Source organism: Photinus pyralis, unplaced genomic scaffold, assembly GCF_008802855.1.
Source record: "Photinus pyralis isolate 1611_PpyrPB1 unplaced genomic scaffold, Ppyr1.3 Ppyr1.4_unclustered_Scaffold6682, whole genome shotgun sequence".
Taxonomy (NCBI): domain Eukaryota; kingdom Metazoa; phylum Arthropoda; class Insecta; order Coleoptera; family Lampyridae; genus Photinus; species Photinus pyralis.
This window is the reverse complement of record NW_022172007.1, coordinates 30,672-47,884: the sequence shown is the minus strand read 5'-3', so window position 1 is coordinate 47,884 and position 17,213 is coordinate 30,672. Positions and strand designations below refer to the sequence as shown.

The 17,213-nt window shown below is 36.3% G+C and overlaps 1 protein-coding gene across 1 annotated transcript; it reads left to right on the top strand.

Moving 5' to 3' along the window:
• The first annotated feature begins 10,888 nt into the window (after window positions 1-10,888).
• On the top strand, window positions 10,889-12,393 carry LOC116182662. Its single transcript, XM_031503204.1, has 2 exons — window positions 10,889-11,095; window positions 11,147-12,393. Exons 1-2 carry the CDS (start codon window positions 10,912-10,914, stop codon window positions 12,391-12,393), a joined length of 1,431 nt encoding a protein of 476 aa, XP_031359064.1. The 5' UTR covers window positions 10,889-10,911.
• The last annotated feature ends 4,820 nt before the right edge of the window (window positions 12,394-17,213 follow it).

Genomic DNA, 17,213 nt, shown 5'->3' with positions numbered 1-17,213 from the left:
CACTCCTCTACTATACGACTTTACCTTCCTCGTTCGGAAGGAGGTAGAGGACTTACAGACATAAAACTATTGCACCAAACACAAATACACAATTTACGACAATACTTTTATAACAAATCAGATACTTCAGTTTTACACAAAACAGTAACATATGCAGATAAATCTTACACACCACTTAATCTACACGAAACTAATATACTCCCACCCACATCCAAACTTACATCACAAATAACATACAAATATGGAACCAAAAGCCTTTACATGGACGATTTCCACAAGAGGTTAGCCAGGGTTGTGTTGATTCTATAGCAACGCACAGTTGGTTGTCTGAATGTGATATCTTCCCGGAGACTGAGGGTTTCATGTTAGCAATACAAGACCAGGTCATTAACACACGTAACTATAAAAAACACATACATAAAGACAAAACAGTGACAAATGATTCTTGCCGACTCTGTTCACAAACATCAGAAACAATCCAACATATAATATCGGCATGCACACGACTCGCACAAACTGAATACAAACATCGACATGATCAGGTAGCTAAAATCATACATCAAAAATTAGCACTTAAACACAATCTCATAACAGATACGACACCATACTACAAATACACGCCACAGATCATACTTGAAAACAACACACACAAATTATATTGGGACAGGACACTACTCACAGACAAAACTATCCACAATAATAGACCAGATATTACACTTATAGATAAAACACAAAAATCCATTTGTATTATAGACATTGCCATACCCAACACTAACAACTTAACTAAAACACATGCAGAAAAACACCGCAAATACACCGATATAGCTATCGAGCTTAAGACGCAATGGAGAATGAAATCTACTGTTATAGTTCCCATTATTCTTAGTGCTACTGGAGTTATACCAAAGACAATACACCACAATTTACAACTATTAGGTTTAGACAAAAACACATACAAACATTTACAAAAAGCAGTCATTATCAACACATGCCATATTGTTCGTAAATTTCTAAACATAACACAAGATACTACATACACAAATGATCCACAACGTATACATGTAAACAACAGTACTCGCTCACAACACGGTACACAACATACTGTAATATCTCAACCTCTAACCCAAACAAACACACAAATACAACTTACCGAGCAAACAAGTACAACAAATGATACAACATATACTACAATCAGAGATTCACCTCTGAAGCAAACCACATTATCACGACCCATTAGTATTCAACCCAAACGCAAAAGCCTAAACAGCACTTTAGACTCACAACATGACACACAACATACTGTAATATCTCCACCCTTAACTCAACCAACCACACAAACACAACTTCCTGAACAAACAAACGCAATAAATACAAGTAACGCAACATGCACTACAAAGACGCCCTCACCCAATAAAGTTACACGGCCTAGCACAGCTAAAAAACACAATACTCTTTCTTCTCAGAAACACACCACGTTATCACAACCCACTCGTACTCAACCCAAACGCAACAACCTTAACAGCACTACAGGCTCACAAAGTACTGTAACGTCTCCACCAATAACCCAAGCAACCACACAAATACAACCTCAAGAACAAAGAAACACAAGAAATACAAGTAACGCAACATGCACTACAAAGACAGGTCCACCAATAAAGTTACACGCCCTAGCACAGTTAAAAAACATAAAACTCATTCTTCACAGAAACACACCACGTTATCACAACCCACTCGTATACAACCCAAACGCAAAAACCTAAACAGCACTACTAGCTCACAAAATACTGTAATATCTCCACGAATAACCCAAGCAACCACACAAATACAACCTCAAGAACAAAGAAACACAATAAATACAAGTATCGCAACATGCACTACAAAAACAGGTCCACCCAATAAAATTACACGTCTTAGCACAGTTAAAAAACACAATACTCCTCTTTCTCAGAAACAACCCACTCGTATTCAACCGAAACGCAACAACCTTAAAAGCACTACAGGCTCACAACATACTGTAATGTCTCCACCAATAACCCAAGCAACAACACAGATACAACCTCAAGAACAAAGAAACACCATAAATACAAGTAACGCAACATGCACTACAAAGACAGGTCCACCCAATAAAGTTACACGCCCTAGCACAGTTAAAAAACACATAACTCATTCTTCACAGAAACACACCACGTTATCACAACCCACTCGTACTCAACCCAAACGCAAAAACCTAAACAGCACTAGTAGCTCACAAAATACAGTAATACCTCCACCAATAACCCAAGCAATAACACAAATACAACCTCAAGAACAAAGAAACACCATAAATACAAGTAAGGCAACATGTACCACAAAGACAGGTCCACCCAATAAAGTTACACGTCCTAGCACAGTTAAAAAACACAAAACTCCATCCTCACCGAAGAACACCACGTTATCACAACCCACTCGTATTCAACCCAAACGCAAAGCCAAAGAAACACTTACACAATAAACTCCATTTAATAAAATTACAGGAATTATTATAATGATTTTTTTTTGTTTTGTTTTGTTTTCCTCTTTCCTGATAGCGTTGGCTATTGTGCCCATCAATAGGTATGTTGGTTAAGTACGAATTACGTGTGTGATTTTTTTTATCTTTTATTTATTTATTTATTTATTTTTTTTTTAAGGACCCTACATAACTTCACCAGACACAGACACTAATCGTTACTTGATTTTAATCCGTGCGATTAGTTAACCAGGCTAGACCTGAGTTCTCACAAGATACACCGACCATAATAATAATAATAATGTTTATTGTTGTTCAACAGACTCATAATCCATATATGAACAATCGCAAAAAAAGATAAATAAATCGTTAAGCGCATACTGCATTATTAAAACTATAGTAGGAACTCATATTAGAAAACATAAAATCAATATAAATATTGCAATAGGTAATTTTAACTAGTGAAATAAATAAATACCTTTGACATTTAAGTTCTAAACTAAAAATAGAATATTGATAAAAAGAGAATAAAAAAAAATAAATAAAGTAAAGAAAATGAAGCAAAATAGGATGATGACACACTTTTAAGATAGAAAGCACAAACCAAAATTACAAATTTCTGCGTTAACCGTAAACAAAGCTTAAAAGATTGCATAATGAATTGTAATGAATGTCACAGTTCTGGCAAATCTTATTATAATTACTGGACATTATTAAGGAGGGAGTTCTGGGAAGGAGATTGGATTTGGGAGTAGGATATGTGAAGGTTTTTAAGTGCCTAGTAGAATGCTTTGGAATGGTAAAGGATAGCTTGTGAAGTAAGTAGGGACAATCTAAATGACTGTTGGTTAGTTTGTAAAGGAACTTAATGCTATTCGCGACTCGTCTTTGTTCCATTGGATAGGTGTTAAAACGTGCTAACATCGTGTCCTGAGGAACACCACGTTGTGGATATTCACCATCAATTTTGAAAATAATGAATTTTAAAAATCTTCGTTGAATACTCTCAATGTCGTTTTTAGATGTTTTGTATAGTGGATACCATACTAGGTCGCAGTACTCAAGCTTCGAGCGAACCAAGGAGTTATACAAACGAAATAATAAGTTGATGTTTTTAAACTGCTTAGTATTCCTTATGATGAAGCCCAGAGTTTTCATCGCTGAGGAGCAAATTAGGTGTATGTGCTCCTTAAAGCTGAGACGGAAATCAAATGTGATGCCAAGATCTTTAATAGTATTAATGCGGCTAAGGCCAACTGTCTCTATATGATAATCATATAGTATAGGTTTTCTCTTTCTTGTAAATGACAACACCTTACATTTATTTATATTCAGCTTGAGTTTATTTAATGAGCACCACGCAGTTAAGTTGTTGATATTTGTTTGTAAACGTAAACAATCATCGGTGGAAGCTATTTTTGCAAAGATTTTGAGATCATCCGCAAAAATAAGGTAATTACAGGAAAAACAATTCGAGATATCGTTTATAAACATTAAAAACATAAGTGGGCCCAGATTTGAACCCTGAGGCACACCTGACGTTAATTCAAACATTTGTGAGCTGAAACCATTGTATGTAACAAACTGAAAACGATCATTAAGATAAGTGCGAAAAAATGATATTAATTGACAACTAAAACCAAAGCATTTTAGTTTATGTAACAGTATTGCATGGTCTATGGAGTCGAACGCCTTGGAAAAGTCGGCATACATAACGTCAACTTGGCCTGAGTTATCCAAGGTGTACGTGCAAAATTCAGTGAAAGATGCCAAATTTGTTAGTGTGGACCTCTTTTTCATAAATCCATGTTGGTGAGGAGAAATTATTCTTTGAACGGCAGGATAAATGTAATTAAATATTTGCTTATAAGGGCACTAGTAATTAAACTAATTATTGATCATAGAAAAGTAGTTTTTTGACGAGGACGTTGTGAAAACACAACGCACCGCACGTATACGCGAAATATCAATCTCTTACGACGAACTTGGGGTGGTTCACGCCCAGTCGGTGAGCTTTTAAAATTAAACAATCATTAGCGGAATATTATTTTGAATTTAATTAAAATAAATAAATGAACAAATTATCGTAATTTAAAGATCTAAATTCATAGTACATTATCTAAACGTCCATTTCGAGTAGGGAGTAACTGGAATTCCTATCTTGCACATGCGACATCGGAAAAATATGGGACCGATGTTAAGTTTTTTAAGCGCGCACCCTACGGATGTACTCTCGACATAATCGGCGGTTATTATCTGTAACTAATTTAAATAAGTATGCCTAATTATACTTATCCAAATAGTCGGAATGAAATCTCCAAATTCAGCAGTCCAGCAATACCCTTTTAGTCCTTGGAATGAGAGGTCAAGCGGCGCAATGGGTTATCGTATTAATCCATACATAACGTCAACTTCATAAAATTGTTTGATCCGCTCTCTTCGACCCTGGCCAGAGAGCTAGATGGTAACAGTTTGGTGTACGTAAATTTGGGTTTCCCACAGGATGTCTATCTTTATCATCAGAATTGTAATACGAATAGGTATGCAACGTTTTGTGACCTCATTGCACTTTTTCAATAAAATCAAGAGAGCCCATAGTCGTTCGCCAACGGTTTCAATTACGAGCCGTATTTTCCACATTAGCTTAAATTACAAAGTTTTGAACAGACAGAAAGGAAGCCTAAACATTGTTTTACATAACCTTAGCAATGCCCAACAGTTCAGCTTGCACATAACAAGTAAATTGAAAACGAATACTAAAGAACACCTGTAATTGTTAGTAGAGGACAGCACATAAATAAGGCGGTACGATTGTCTTATATCAAACCATAAATCCAATACAACATGACTTTAAAAACATTTCATTTCGTATCGTAACACGACCCCATGTTGATAGCAGCATAATTATGGCACTTAATAAAACGATACCGGACGGTATACACAGATATATGCGTAATTTATGTATAGTAAATATTCATGTTGCATTGGATAGAGATATTCATAAACAACGTCGATAAATTCCGTTGAAGTGGTCTTGGTTTTAAGACGACCGACGTGCAGGAGGTGGCTCGAAACCTGTCGAAATTGACTCGGAAGGTGGTCTTCATGGTATGCACATTTAATATCTCAACGCTTTAATATACTGAAGGGAACATTTTAATTAGTAAGATTAATTACGTTATTAAAATATACCTGCTCGTAAATATATACATTGTAAATAATGGTCACGAATTTACATGTTGGTAAAAATGCTCATTGTAATATAGCTGCTAGGGGAGGATGCTCACTGCTAGGAAAGTGCTTGTTCACGTTTGGGTAGAGCGTGGTAAATGACCTATGTAAATTGATAATTTTGAAAATCAAGCTTGAAGAAGCGCAAACATTTAATTAGAATTAGGTTTTTGTTTACCTGAAAACAGTCTTCTTTTAATGGCATTACAATAATACTAAGTACTATTTTTAGCATTGAATTTAGTTATTCCAAAACCTAGTGAAATAAAATTGCTACATCGTACCTACTGTTTGGTACTATACGCATGCAACTCTATTTGCAATGTCTGAAGTTAGTACAAATTGATCAAGGAAGCATTGAACTAGTAGACCATACAAGTCGCGCAAGTTTCATGGTGTGTGTAAGTCTTAATTTTGGTAAAAAAGGTAAGAAGACCTTAACTGTTATCGACGCATTGGGATTGTTTCACCTTTTGTGAAAAAATATTGATATGCGCAGTGGCAAACGGCCAATAAGAAAAAAAATCAGCATCCTCCAAAATTCCAAAGATTTAATTACATTTTTAATTGTCCCCTGTTGCAATTCCGGGTACAAAATAAAAAAATTTAATATATCCACTCTTATCTAGGTCGTAATTTTGGGCTCGATGAATCACACAACCAATCATTGAAAGATGAAACAGATTTATTTGATATAGGCTGAAAGTTAAACAGGCACTCAGGGCCAACGAACATGTACCACGCAAGCAAACGATCGATAGACATAATTTGAAGCAAATCTTAAACCTTTAAATGTCACTAATCCAAAATTTCCGGTCGTAACTGCGATTGGTAATAAGTGACGCACAAACACAAAACATAATGCGAAAATTCTTCGAAACTTCATTTCTCGATTTCAATTATAGCATCAAAACTTCGATTCACACGACGCTGACTTCGTTGTAATTACAATTACAGTACTGACCCTTCTGATTGTGGACAACACTTCTTTTAACGGGATTGAAAAAGGCTTCTCATAAGCGATAAACGCACGATGGACATCACAAACAGTTCAACTAATCTTCTTCGTAAACTGGAACACATACTTCCGTGTAGACCGCTTCTCTTTTAATACTCTTTAATGACAACTTCAAACTTTCCTCTACAACTACAACATTTAAGACTAACACAATGCTGAAAGCAACATGCGAAAAATCCTCTTTTAACGCTCGTCTCTTCTATTTAACAACTCTTCCATTTCCTTAACTTTCGACTCTCCTCCTTTAATAATATTACGTCGTCGAAAAAAATCAAACTACATCTGTGCTTTCTAATCGGCGATAACACAATCCTTATTTTGAAATTTAGTCAACTTTGCGCAGCAATGAGAAAACTTCTTATCTACGACTGGAGAAAAACATAAGATTCACTTTTACAAATACTATGCAAATAATTTCCAGAAGTTCCTCATTTTACTAACACATAAAACAAAACAAAATATGGGGTATTCCATTTTTAAAAAAAGTTTGATACGGCACTGAAATACGAGTACAACACGCACGCTACTGATAATCAGAAATATTTTAGAAACATGGCGACGGTAATTGTGCACAATTTTGCTCCCAGATTTTTTGGGCATATTTTATCGTAAAGGAATTCGAGGGGTATAGGGTGTTTAATAACGAAAGGGGGGTGGATGGAAAAAGGAGATAGAAAGGAAATGGAGAGGGGAAACAAAATAGAGGGGTTCAGGTAAGTTAAATATTTAGGACACCAAATGCAAACAAATAATGGAGCAAATGCGCAAATGAACTAAGAAAAAAGGGCGGTGGTGTCGATGTGACAACAAGTGTGGGGAATGGGAGAGAGGTGTTTCAAGCATAACTTCAGCAAAAGAAAACACCTGGTGAGAGAGTGCCTTATGGTACGAAACGAAGAGATGGGAATTGAAGGAATGGGATGAACGAATATTGTAAATGGGTATTAGGGCTAAACGGAAGGACACCCAATTGCATATTAGAGGTGGAACCAAACATTGAGAAGGTAATATAGCGTCACGCAGAGCGGTAGGGTTCGAGGACATAAGTGAATGAGGCAGAGAATTGGTAACAGATGACGAGCAACGCAAAATGAATGTGAGAGAAACAAAGTGACAAATATAATTAAAGAAATGGATACGGGCAGTGGTTCAAAAGAACAGAGGAATAGGAAAAAGGATGAAAAATAAGCTGGCAAAAAGGGATCTGAATGCCCAAATACAACAGTAAGGTGAAGATAGAGAGCGAATATACCTATAAATTATGAGATGGAAGGACCCTCGTCAGTGCCATATTTCTATCCACCAAATGAGAGAGGAAACGTGTAAAACCTGGATGCCTAATCGAAATGAGTCGAAGGGTAGTAAAAAATCTACTAAATAGATTGAAAAAATATAAAAGACTAAAGTTAGGGGGCTACAATGGCCCCAATGTTCTGTATAACTTTTGGTACCAGAGTTAGGGCTCAGCAGGAAGCGACGGCGTAAAGGAGGAAAGAATGTGTAGGCAACTGATGAAATACTTAAATATCTGGGTGGGAGAAAGGCGGCGCTTGGAATATGATCGGACATGAGGGCGGCTATGGGTAAAGTGAAATTTATTATACGTCGTCTAGTATAAATACAGTCGCAGATAGCCGCCCACTGCAAAACTTATGTTTTTTTCTCCATATGGCCTAGATAGAGATAAAAGTATAATAGCATCATTTGTGTACACCTCACAGGCGACGAGTTTTGCAGTGGGCGGCTACCTGCGATGATTAACGTGACTGTTTTTATACTAAAAGAGCAATAATCAAGGTGTTTGCTTTTTAGATAGTATTTCTCACGTATCTACTATTTAGAGCAAATATCAGTCAAGATGTAAATGACAGAAACTCTGTCGTATTTAAGTTTAACTTTCGTAATACCAGGTGGGGTTAAAACAATGGAGGATACTGTAAGCGCAGCTAATTCTGAAGAACCTGATGGATCGCAACAAACTGCAGGACTACCAACAAGAGAAAGATGCTATGAATGTCTAAAACAAAAAGATAAGAAAGTGAACAAATCATGTTACCAGTGTAAAAAAACATGTATGTGCTTACGTGACAAAAAATGGATATTTAACATTCACAAATACCCTCTTGTCACATGGCACAGAAATTTCACAACCGACACATTTCGTCTTTAGCGTTCCTTTAGTATGAAATGAGTCTCTGTAAATGCGTAATTCTCTGTATAGATTGATCTGTTGCGAAACGTTAGTGGATGGGAAGGTTTCGCAAACAAAAACAACCTTAGAACGCGAATCACAATACCGAATCCTTTTCCTCAAAGTAAAGGAGGATTTAATTAAAATTGTTTTATTAGTTAACTGCCCTTTCTCGAACAACTTTAGCTATATAAAAGTCCATTACAAATAAGAATACCTCCATATTATTAACTGCCCCTGATAATTTATGATGGCAAGTAATTGCATTAAGAACATTGAGATGTAATTTATAATGGCTCCGTCGTTATTAATACGAAGGCGTTATATTTTGAAACCCTCTTCAGAAATTCAATCTGACGCGCTCATAATTTTCATATAGCGTTATTTTAAGATTGATCATCTCCCACTGGGCGTCTTAAGCGCACAGTCATTTTATGCAACTTCGACTAAACTTTGGATAATTTTGGTTCGGTTTTCATGTTTATGTCCGCCATTAATGTATCAAAGTTTAAACTCGCGCTTTATGGGTTTGAGGAGCTTGATGTGCTTTTTATGCGCATTTTAATATTTCATGATCCGATACGTCGGCAGTTGAAGGGCTTTATTATTTCGGTTTAACGATTTTTCTGTATGATCGGATATTTACTTAGAGAACCCTTCCAAAAGATGAGATACTCTGAAAAAGGTGCGGTATGAAGCTTTCAACGGTAGCTCTAAAATAAAGTGTACCTATAGGTAGACGTATAGGTTCATTATGATGAGATCGCGTGACAATTCGATTATGTGCAGATAATTACTCATCTACAAAATTCGGCTCTTCGGCTATATGCAACGTTAATGACAAGTACTTGATGATACCATAGATGAACTTAAGAAGTTAATCAAGCACTTACATTATTGTAGCGAACCAGAAATCTCGATAGACATCAAGGGGCCATGAAAGATTAGTCATCGCCGATAAAGAACGAAGGCGGATATGACGCAATCCTTCCGGGAAAAATGATGCGTTTATTGTAGAACAATCCGAAGGGTTCTAGAACTATTGTCGTCTGCGATATAAGCGGGTCGAGTTGAGTTTCAGTCAGTTCCAACATCGATACGTGATAAATTCAGTGATAAGTTTTCCGTTGCAAGTGTAGAAAATGCCTACGACAAGAAGTACTGAAAGCGGGGGCCTAGGTGACATCGACCTTCTTGCTCAAAAAGTTGTTGATAAAATGTTAAATTCCGATTTATTCTGTGAAAAATTAAAGTTCGTAATCGACACCTCAATAAAAGAACAATTATCTGCAACAATTCAAGCTTACGAAGACAAAGTCAACAATCTAGAGGAGCAGTTGAAAAAAACACGTTCAGATATGGATGATGCCTTAGATGCTCACGAACAATATACCCGTATCAACAGTGTACGCATTTTTGGAATACCAGAAAAGCCGAACGAAAACATTGCAGATGTTGTAGTCAACACAATCGCAGATAAACTGAACTGTCCTATATCCAAAGCTGACATCGATATTTGCCACCGATTGCCATCCAATAATGCAAATCATAAACCAATTATTATAAAATTTGTTCGCCGGGAAATAAAAAACAACATTTTTTACAACAAGAAAAAACTGAAGGGTACACCCATCGTCATCAGGGAGGACTTGACACAACGACGCTTGCTCATATTAAAGGAAGCTATAAAACGTTACGGTAGCAAGAAAGTGTGGACCTCCGATGGGAAAATTTGTATAAAGACGGATAATGGTATCAAAAAGGCGACAACCAATAAACAGCTGGATCTTCTTGTCAACAATAAATAAACTGGCTTTGTTAAATATGCAATCGATGCAGTGTTTGATCGCACGAATTTTTGGTCTGTGGACAATCTTGCTTATGTTAATCGTTTATCTACAAAATTGTATTTTTGTTAATTATTTTTGTATTAAGTATAATTGCCAATTAATTCTGTACTAATTCTGTTATTTTTTTGTAGCAATGCGTATTGCACATGTAAACATAAGATCCCTGGTGCCAAAGTTACACGTTCTTAAAAGTTTTTTGGATGTCGAAAAATATGATGTAATGGCTATCAGCGAAAGCTGGTTGAAGAATGACGTGAGCGATGAGCATATTACTATTCCTGGTTATAATCTGGTGAGGCAGGATAGGGTAAACAGAGGTGGTGGAGTCTGTATTTATATAAAAAATAAATTAAAATTTACTATTATAGTCTCTAATCAATACACAATTGAACACTTATGGTTAAATATTAAAACAAGTACTCAGTCTGTGGTAGTTGGCGTTATTTATAGACCTCCAAATCAAAACTACAAAGTATTCTGTGACGAATTGGAAGGGGTATGCTTAGAAGCTTTGCTGGCATGTGAGAGTCTTGTTTGTGTAGGGGATGTAAACATTAATATTCTTAATAAATCCTCAACTGAAACTAAATATTATCTAAACATGCTGGAAACTCTGGGCTTAACTCAAATCATCGAAAAGGCCACACGTTTAGGTACGTCGCTTTTAGACCACATAATTGTTTCAAATCCTATTGTAGTTAAAAAATCTGGTACAAATGGTATGCTATTTGCTGATCACGAAACCATATTTTGTGAACTCGTTTTAGACAAAATAATAAGTCATCATGAACGCAGAGCTATTAGAAGTTTTAAAAATTTCGATGTAGACTTATTTCGAGCCGATGTACAAAGAGTAGCCTGGCAACATATTTTTTACATAGCTGACGTAAATCTGAAACTAAATTACCTAAATGATAACATTCTCAACATTATTAACAAGCATGCACCCATAGTTACTGTATCGGGCAACAGGAAAACTAACACACAATGGTTATCATCCAACACCAAATACCTTATGAGGCTAAGGGATAAAGCGTACAAAAAATTCAAACAATCGCAATCACCCGCACACTGGGAATATTATAAATCTCTGCGTAATCTTGTGAACAAAACGGTAAAACTGGAGAAGAAAGCGTTTTTGGAGTACAAACTCAATAATAAGGACCCCAAAGTATTATGGAAGGAACTTAAAAATCTAAAAATCGTTCATGACAGGAAAAACGTCATACCTCCTTTTCTACAACATGCTAACCAAATCAATGATTACTTTATAAATAGTATTCCTGCTGTTCAAAGTGATCTGTCTAAAATTGAGCCTCTTTTTAGCGCTGATTATAAGTATGTAAATTTTGAATTTTCATCGATTGATACCGGCATGGCTGCGAAGCTGCTTAACTCGATAAAAACGAATAGCACTGGTTGGGATGGTATAAACATTACTATTGTGAAATTGTTTTGTCCTACAATTCTTCCTTATCTAACGCATATAATTAACGAATGTATCAATACTAACACATTTCCAACTGCGTGGAAAAAGCACTTGTCATACCGATTGCAAAAATACCCAACCCAAAAGAATACAAAGATCTTCGTCCCATCAGTATTCTCCCAGTAATGTCAAAAATTTTAGAAAAAATCATTGATTCACAGCTACGCGCGTATTTAAACACTAACCACGCTTTCTTACAAAACCAATCTGGGTTTAGGGCCGGGCATAGCTGTGCCACTGCTATTCTTCATGTCACTGACGAGTGACGATATATTAAGAGCGACTGACCAAGGCAAGGTATCTGTGCTAACACTTCTGGATTTCAGCAAGGCATTTGATACTGTAGACCATGACATTCTGACCTCAATTCTACGTTCTTTTGGCCTATCGCCCAACGCAACTGCTCTAATTCAAACATATTTAAAAGATCGATCGCAATGCGTGCATTTAATGGGTTCGACATCTCATTATCGAAAACTAACTAGAGGTGTCCCACAAGGGTCAATACTTGCTCCGCTTCTGTTCAATTTGTACTCGTCCTACCTACCTTCCGTCGTAAAAACATGTTCAGTTCACATGTACGCCGATGATTTACAAATGTACTACTCGTTTGATAGTGAAAATAGCACTGAAGCTTTAAATCTTATTCAAAGTGATCTAAATGCACTTGCTACAGGCTCTTTACACCATTCATTAGTAATCAACCCCTCAAAATCGATGGCTATACTTTTTGGCAACAAACATAAACTTGAAAGGCTAAAGGAGCACTCAAGGTTATATATCGGTGATCAACAAATAATCATATCAGATGAAGTCAAGAATTTGGGAGTAGTAGTTGATAATACCTTCAGGTATACGAAACTAATAATGAATTTCATTCAACGAGCAATCATCAACCTTAAATTAATCTTTCCCCACAGACACTACCTTACACAAACATTAAAAGCAAATCTTTGTAATTCCTTAGTGCTGAGTCACTTCAACTACTGTTCCCAAGTTTATGGCCCCGTTATCACACAAAATATTTCGGCCAAAATACAACGTATTCAGAACTGTTGCATTAGATTAATATTTGGAATAAAGAAGTTCCAGCACGTGTCACATAAATTAAAAGACTTATCTTGGCTCAATATGGCAAACAGAAGACTCTTAAATGCGGCATGCTTGTACCACAAAATAATGCTAGACAAATCCCCGCCATACTTGTATAATAAAATAACGTTCAGATCTGACGTTCATAATCTTAATATTCGATTTAGAGGGAGAATAACGCCACCGATACATCGTACAAGTTTGTTTAGACGATCCTTTACGTAGGTATGACTTTTATAAAATTTATTCCTCTATTTCGGAACCACTGAAATCACTACCACTGTGTACCTTCAAGAAAAGAATGCGCCAGAATCTGCTAGACAGTCAGTTTAAATAATTAAAACGTACAAACATTACCACGTCTGGGTTCACCCAGAATATGTAGGTACACTTTTCACTATAACCACCTGTTATATCACTAATTAATCTTTACATCGCTGCACCGACATCCTTCATCCAATTATCATCTGACACCATAATTTAAGTTAATTGGCAAAATGTTTACAAGTTCAGTTTTGCACGATGAACAATCTTTCACTTATTTTTTTCAGGGAATTGGTGGTAGATCAGAACTTGCATTTATTTGCAACGACTGAACCAATATCCCCTGTGATTTTCACCATACAGCTTAGGTATATGCATTTGTCTCCTTATTACACTCTCAGTCTTTGTTTCTAAGTTGTTATGACGTGAAAATAAATGCATTATTATTATTATTATTATTATTATAAATATTATAATGACTGTTATAAATTAATCCATTTTAAGACTGTTGTAAATTTATTCTTAATTATTTGTAAATAAACGACGTAATTAAATTTACGTTACATTTGGTGTCAAGTGTCGGGTAGTGTGTAAGTGGACAATTAGTGAAAGTTCATATGCCAATAGGACTACATTTACGTCAAGAAAAACTTCAGTTAATGCAAAAAAATCGAAGCCGGTCAAACTAAAATGAAAGCCAGTCAACATACCATGGAATCTAAATTGGAAATTGGTCAACGATCAATGGAGGCTAAAATCGAAGCTGGTCAACAAGAAATGAGAGGCATGATTCAAGACAGAGTGTCCAAGATAAAATTCATACGAAATCGATGAATTACGAAAATGACTTAACGCGAAAAGGGTGATGTGTCATCTGTGATAACACAAGATGTTGCTGTCCCAGAATCGGTCCACAAAGAAGCCTTCGAACGGTGTGATTGGTACAACAAAATTCGAGTTAAGCCATGAACATTCAATGGAAAATACCCTTCTCCATCTACTTTAGACAGTTTGAGGCCGCCGGCCGCCGATACAAATAAGTAGACAGTGGAAGCGAAGGCAACAGAACAACAGCAAAAGGATTTTGAGCAAATTGTATCACGGTTAAAAGTTCGATATGGAGAAAAATCTCAGTTTTATTACGCCCAATTAAAGAACCGAACGCAAAAATCAGGCGAAACTTTGCAAGAATCTGAAGCCGATAAAGAAAAAACTTTTGGCCCTGTGAACGTACTACTGGGATCTGCTCGTGGATTTGCCGATATTGCAGTCATTGACCAAGTTAATAGAGGAACACCACACCGAGATTTCAAATGGGATTTTTGAAGACCTTAAAGAAGCTTTAGTTACCGCTCCATTGATCAGCTCTCCTCGAAGAGAAGGGGACCATGCTGCATTGCGATGGTTGTTACAATTTAAGAGGCTCGAAAGCAAAGTGGCTAGAAGGTTGGAAAGACTGCAAGAGTACGACTTTGTAATCGAACGCCGCCCGGGGCGAAACCATGGTAATGCCAATGCCTTATCTAGACCATGTGCCAAGGGTTGTCGACACTGCTCACAATTAGAGGACAAATAATAAAGGATGATAATTGGGCACCCCGAGAACTCCGGACAGCTCAAGACAGTGACTGTGATTTACGTCTGATTAATACACTCCATTATAGTATACGACCAATCAGGTTGGTGATTGTTTCAAATTCTAACCAATCAGATGATTTTTTTTATCTGATTAAAACCTAGGTAGCTTTTTATCAGCGATTAAACGCTATGTAGCTTTTTATCAGAGATAAAAATGCGCGTAGGAATGCGTAAAATATGGTGGTTGTAAAATTGATTGTCTTTTATTAATCTCCCTAAAATACAGTCGATCTTGGTTTTAAATCAGGATAATTTTATTTTTAATTCACACAAATTTTGTTCCTTCCTGGACAAAACTCTCGATCAAAAGCACATGATAAAATCGTTTAGCTGGAGCGATTTTATCACACTTGTAATGTCTAGTTTTTTTTTGTTGCCATAAAACTTTCGTGTAAAAATAAATTTATCCGATTAAAGATCAAGCTCTTGTGTATTTACCCCTGATTATAAACTGGAAAATGGAAGAGAGGAGGCCAACCTGGGAAAAGGTATCGCGATATGGTCCAGTTTTAAAGGTGCATTAGGCTCAGTGGGATTCGTTACAGTTAGAATATGAACTTCTAAAGAGAGTTGCAGAAAATCTTGATGGCACGACTACAGTACAGCTAGTGATACCTGAAAGCAGGAAATCTGAAATACTACGACAGATGCACGACGGTACGGGGGGCGTCTTGGAGTGCCGAAAACCCTGGTTAAGTACGGGAACGATTCTACTGGATGAATTGCAAACAAGATGTAAAGGAATGGAATCTGCATAAGAAGGCACCATTGAGGCAGTCCATTTGAAAGAATAGCCCTTGATAGCGTAGGCCTTTTCCCAGCGACAGCTGCTGGAAATAAATACCTCTTGGTGGCCATGTACTATTTCAGCACATGCAATGGACAGAGGGCATATACCAAATCAGGGAGCGACAACTGTTGCAGACGTTCTGATGAACTAACTGAAGAAATTTTGTTCATTTGGATTTTCTGTGCATCTGTGTGTGTGTAGCTCGTTGTCTATATGGGTTTGAACATTTTATTGAGAAAGCGCGTTTTAAGTCCTCTCATTTTTCAATAATATGTGTAGGTAACCAGCTCAAGGAAATAAATACTCAAATATTAGCGAATTTGGAAATGTTTTCGTTTACCCTTTTATGAAGTACCTACGCAAGAATAGTTTTTACAACTGTCTAAACTATTCATAGCAATAGTTCATAAATCTTGCGCCTCTGAGGAACCGACCCGTTCAACTGAATTATTTGCCTTTGTTTTGTTTTCCTAAGAACAAACAGTTCAGAAAAAAAGCAAAAGTTAATAATAAAAATGCTTCATTAAATTGAAACATCTCACTACCACTACAATAATTGCAATACCAAAAGATAATGGCCAAAATTTAAGTAATTTCCCATAAATTCGACTTCGAACAAAATAAACGGCTCGCGTAAACAACGCCTTCCTTGATTTTTAACATGCGTATTTTTTATTCAGATATTAGTTCAATCAAGGAAATTTGATAGCAGATTCCACAAATGAAACTAATTAAGCTAGAAGTGAAATTTATTTACGAAATACTAATTAAAGAGGATTCTATGACGCGGTGCCTGTTAGTGATCGAAGTGAGTATTGGATAAGCTTGTACACATCAAAAACCTCCGTCGACCACACTGAATAAAGAAAAAGGTTATCGAGGAGTTAAGAAACTACATTGCATGCAGTATGCACATAGAATGCCTTATTGTGTCTCAATGAGTTTTTGAATAATGCAGTATACATTCCGACAATTGATGCTGGATACATTTTACTTGCAATGTAGAAGGGCCGCCCCTTCTTTCTGAAGTTACGTTCGTATTTTAATTAATCTCTAGCCCTCTGTTATTGTTTGAAGGCAAAATTCGTCTCACTCCAGCTTTGGCATAGTTTTAAAAATAGTCTAATTACGTGGATTTCATTAACGTTCCAATTTTTTTGAA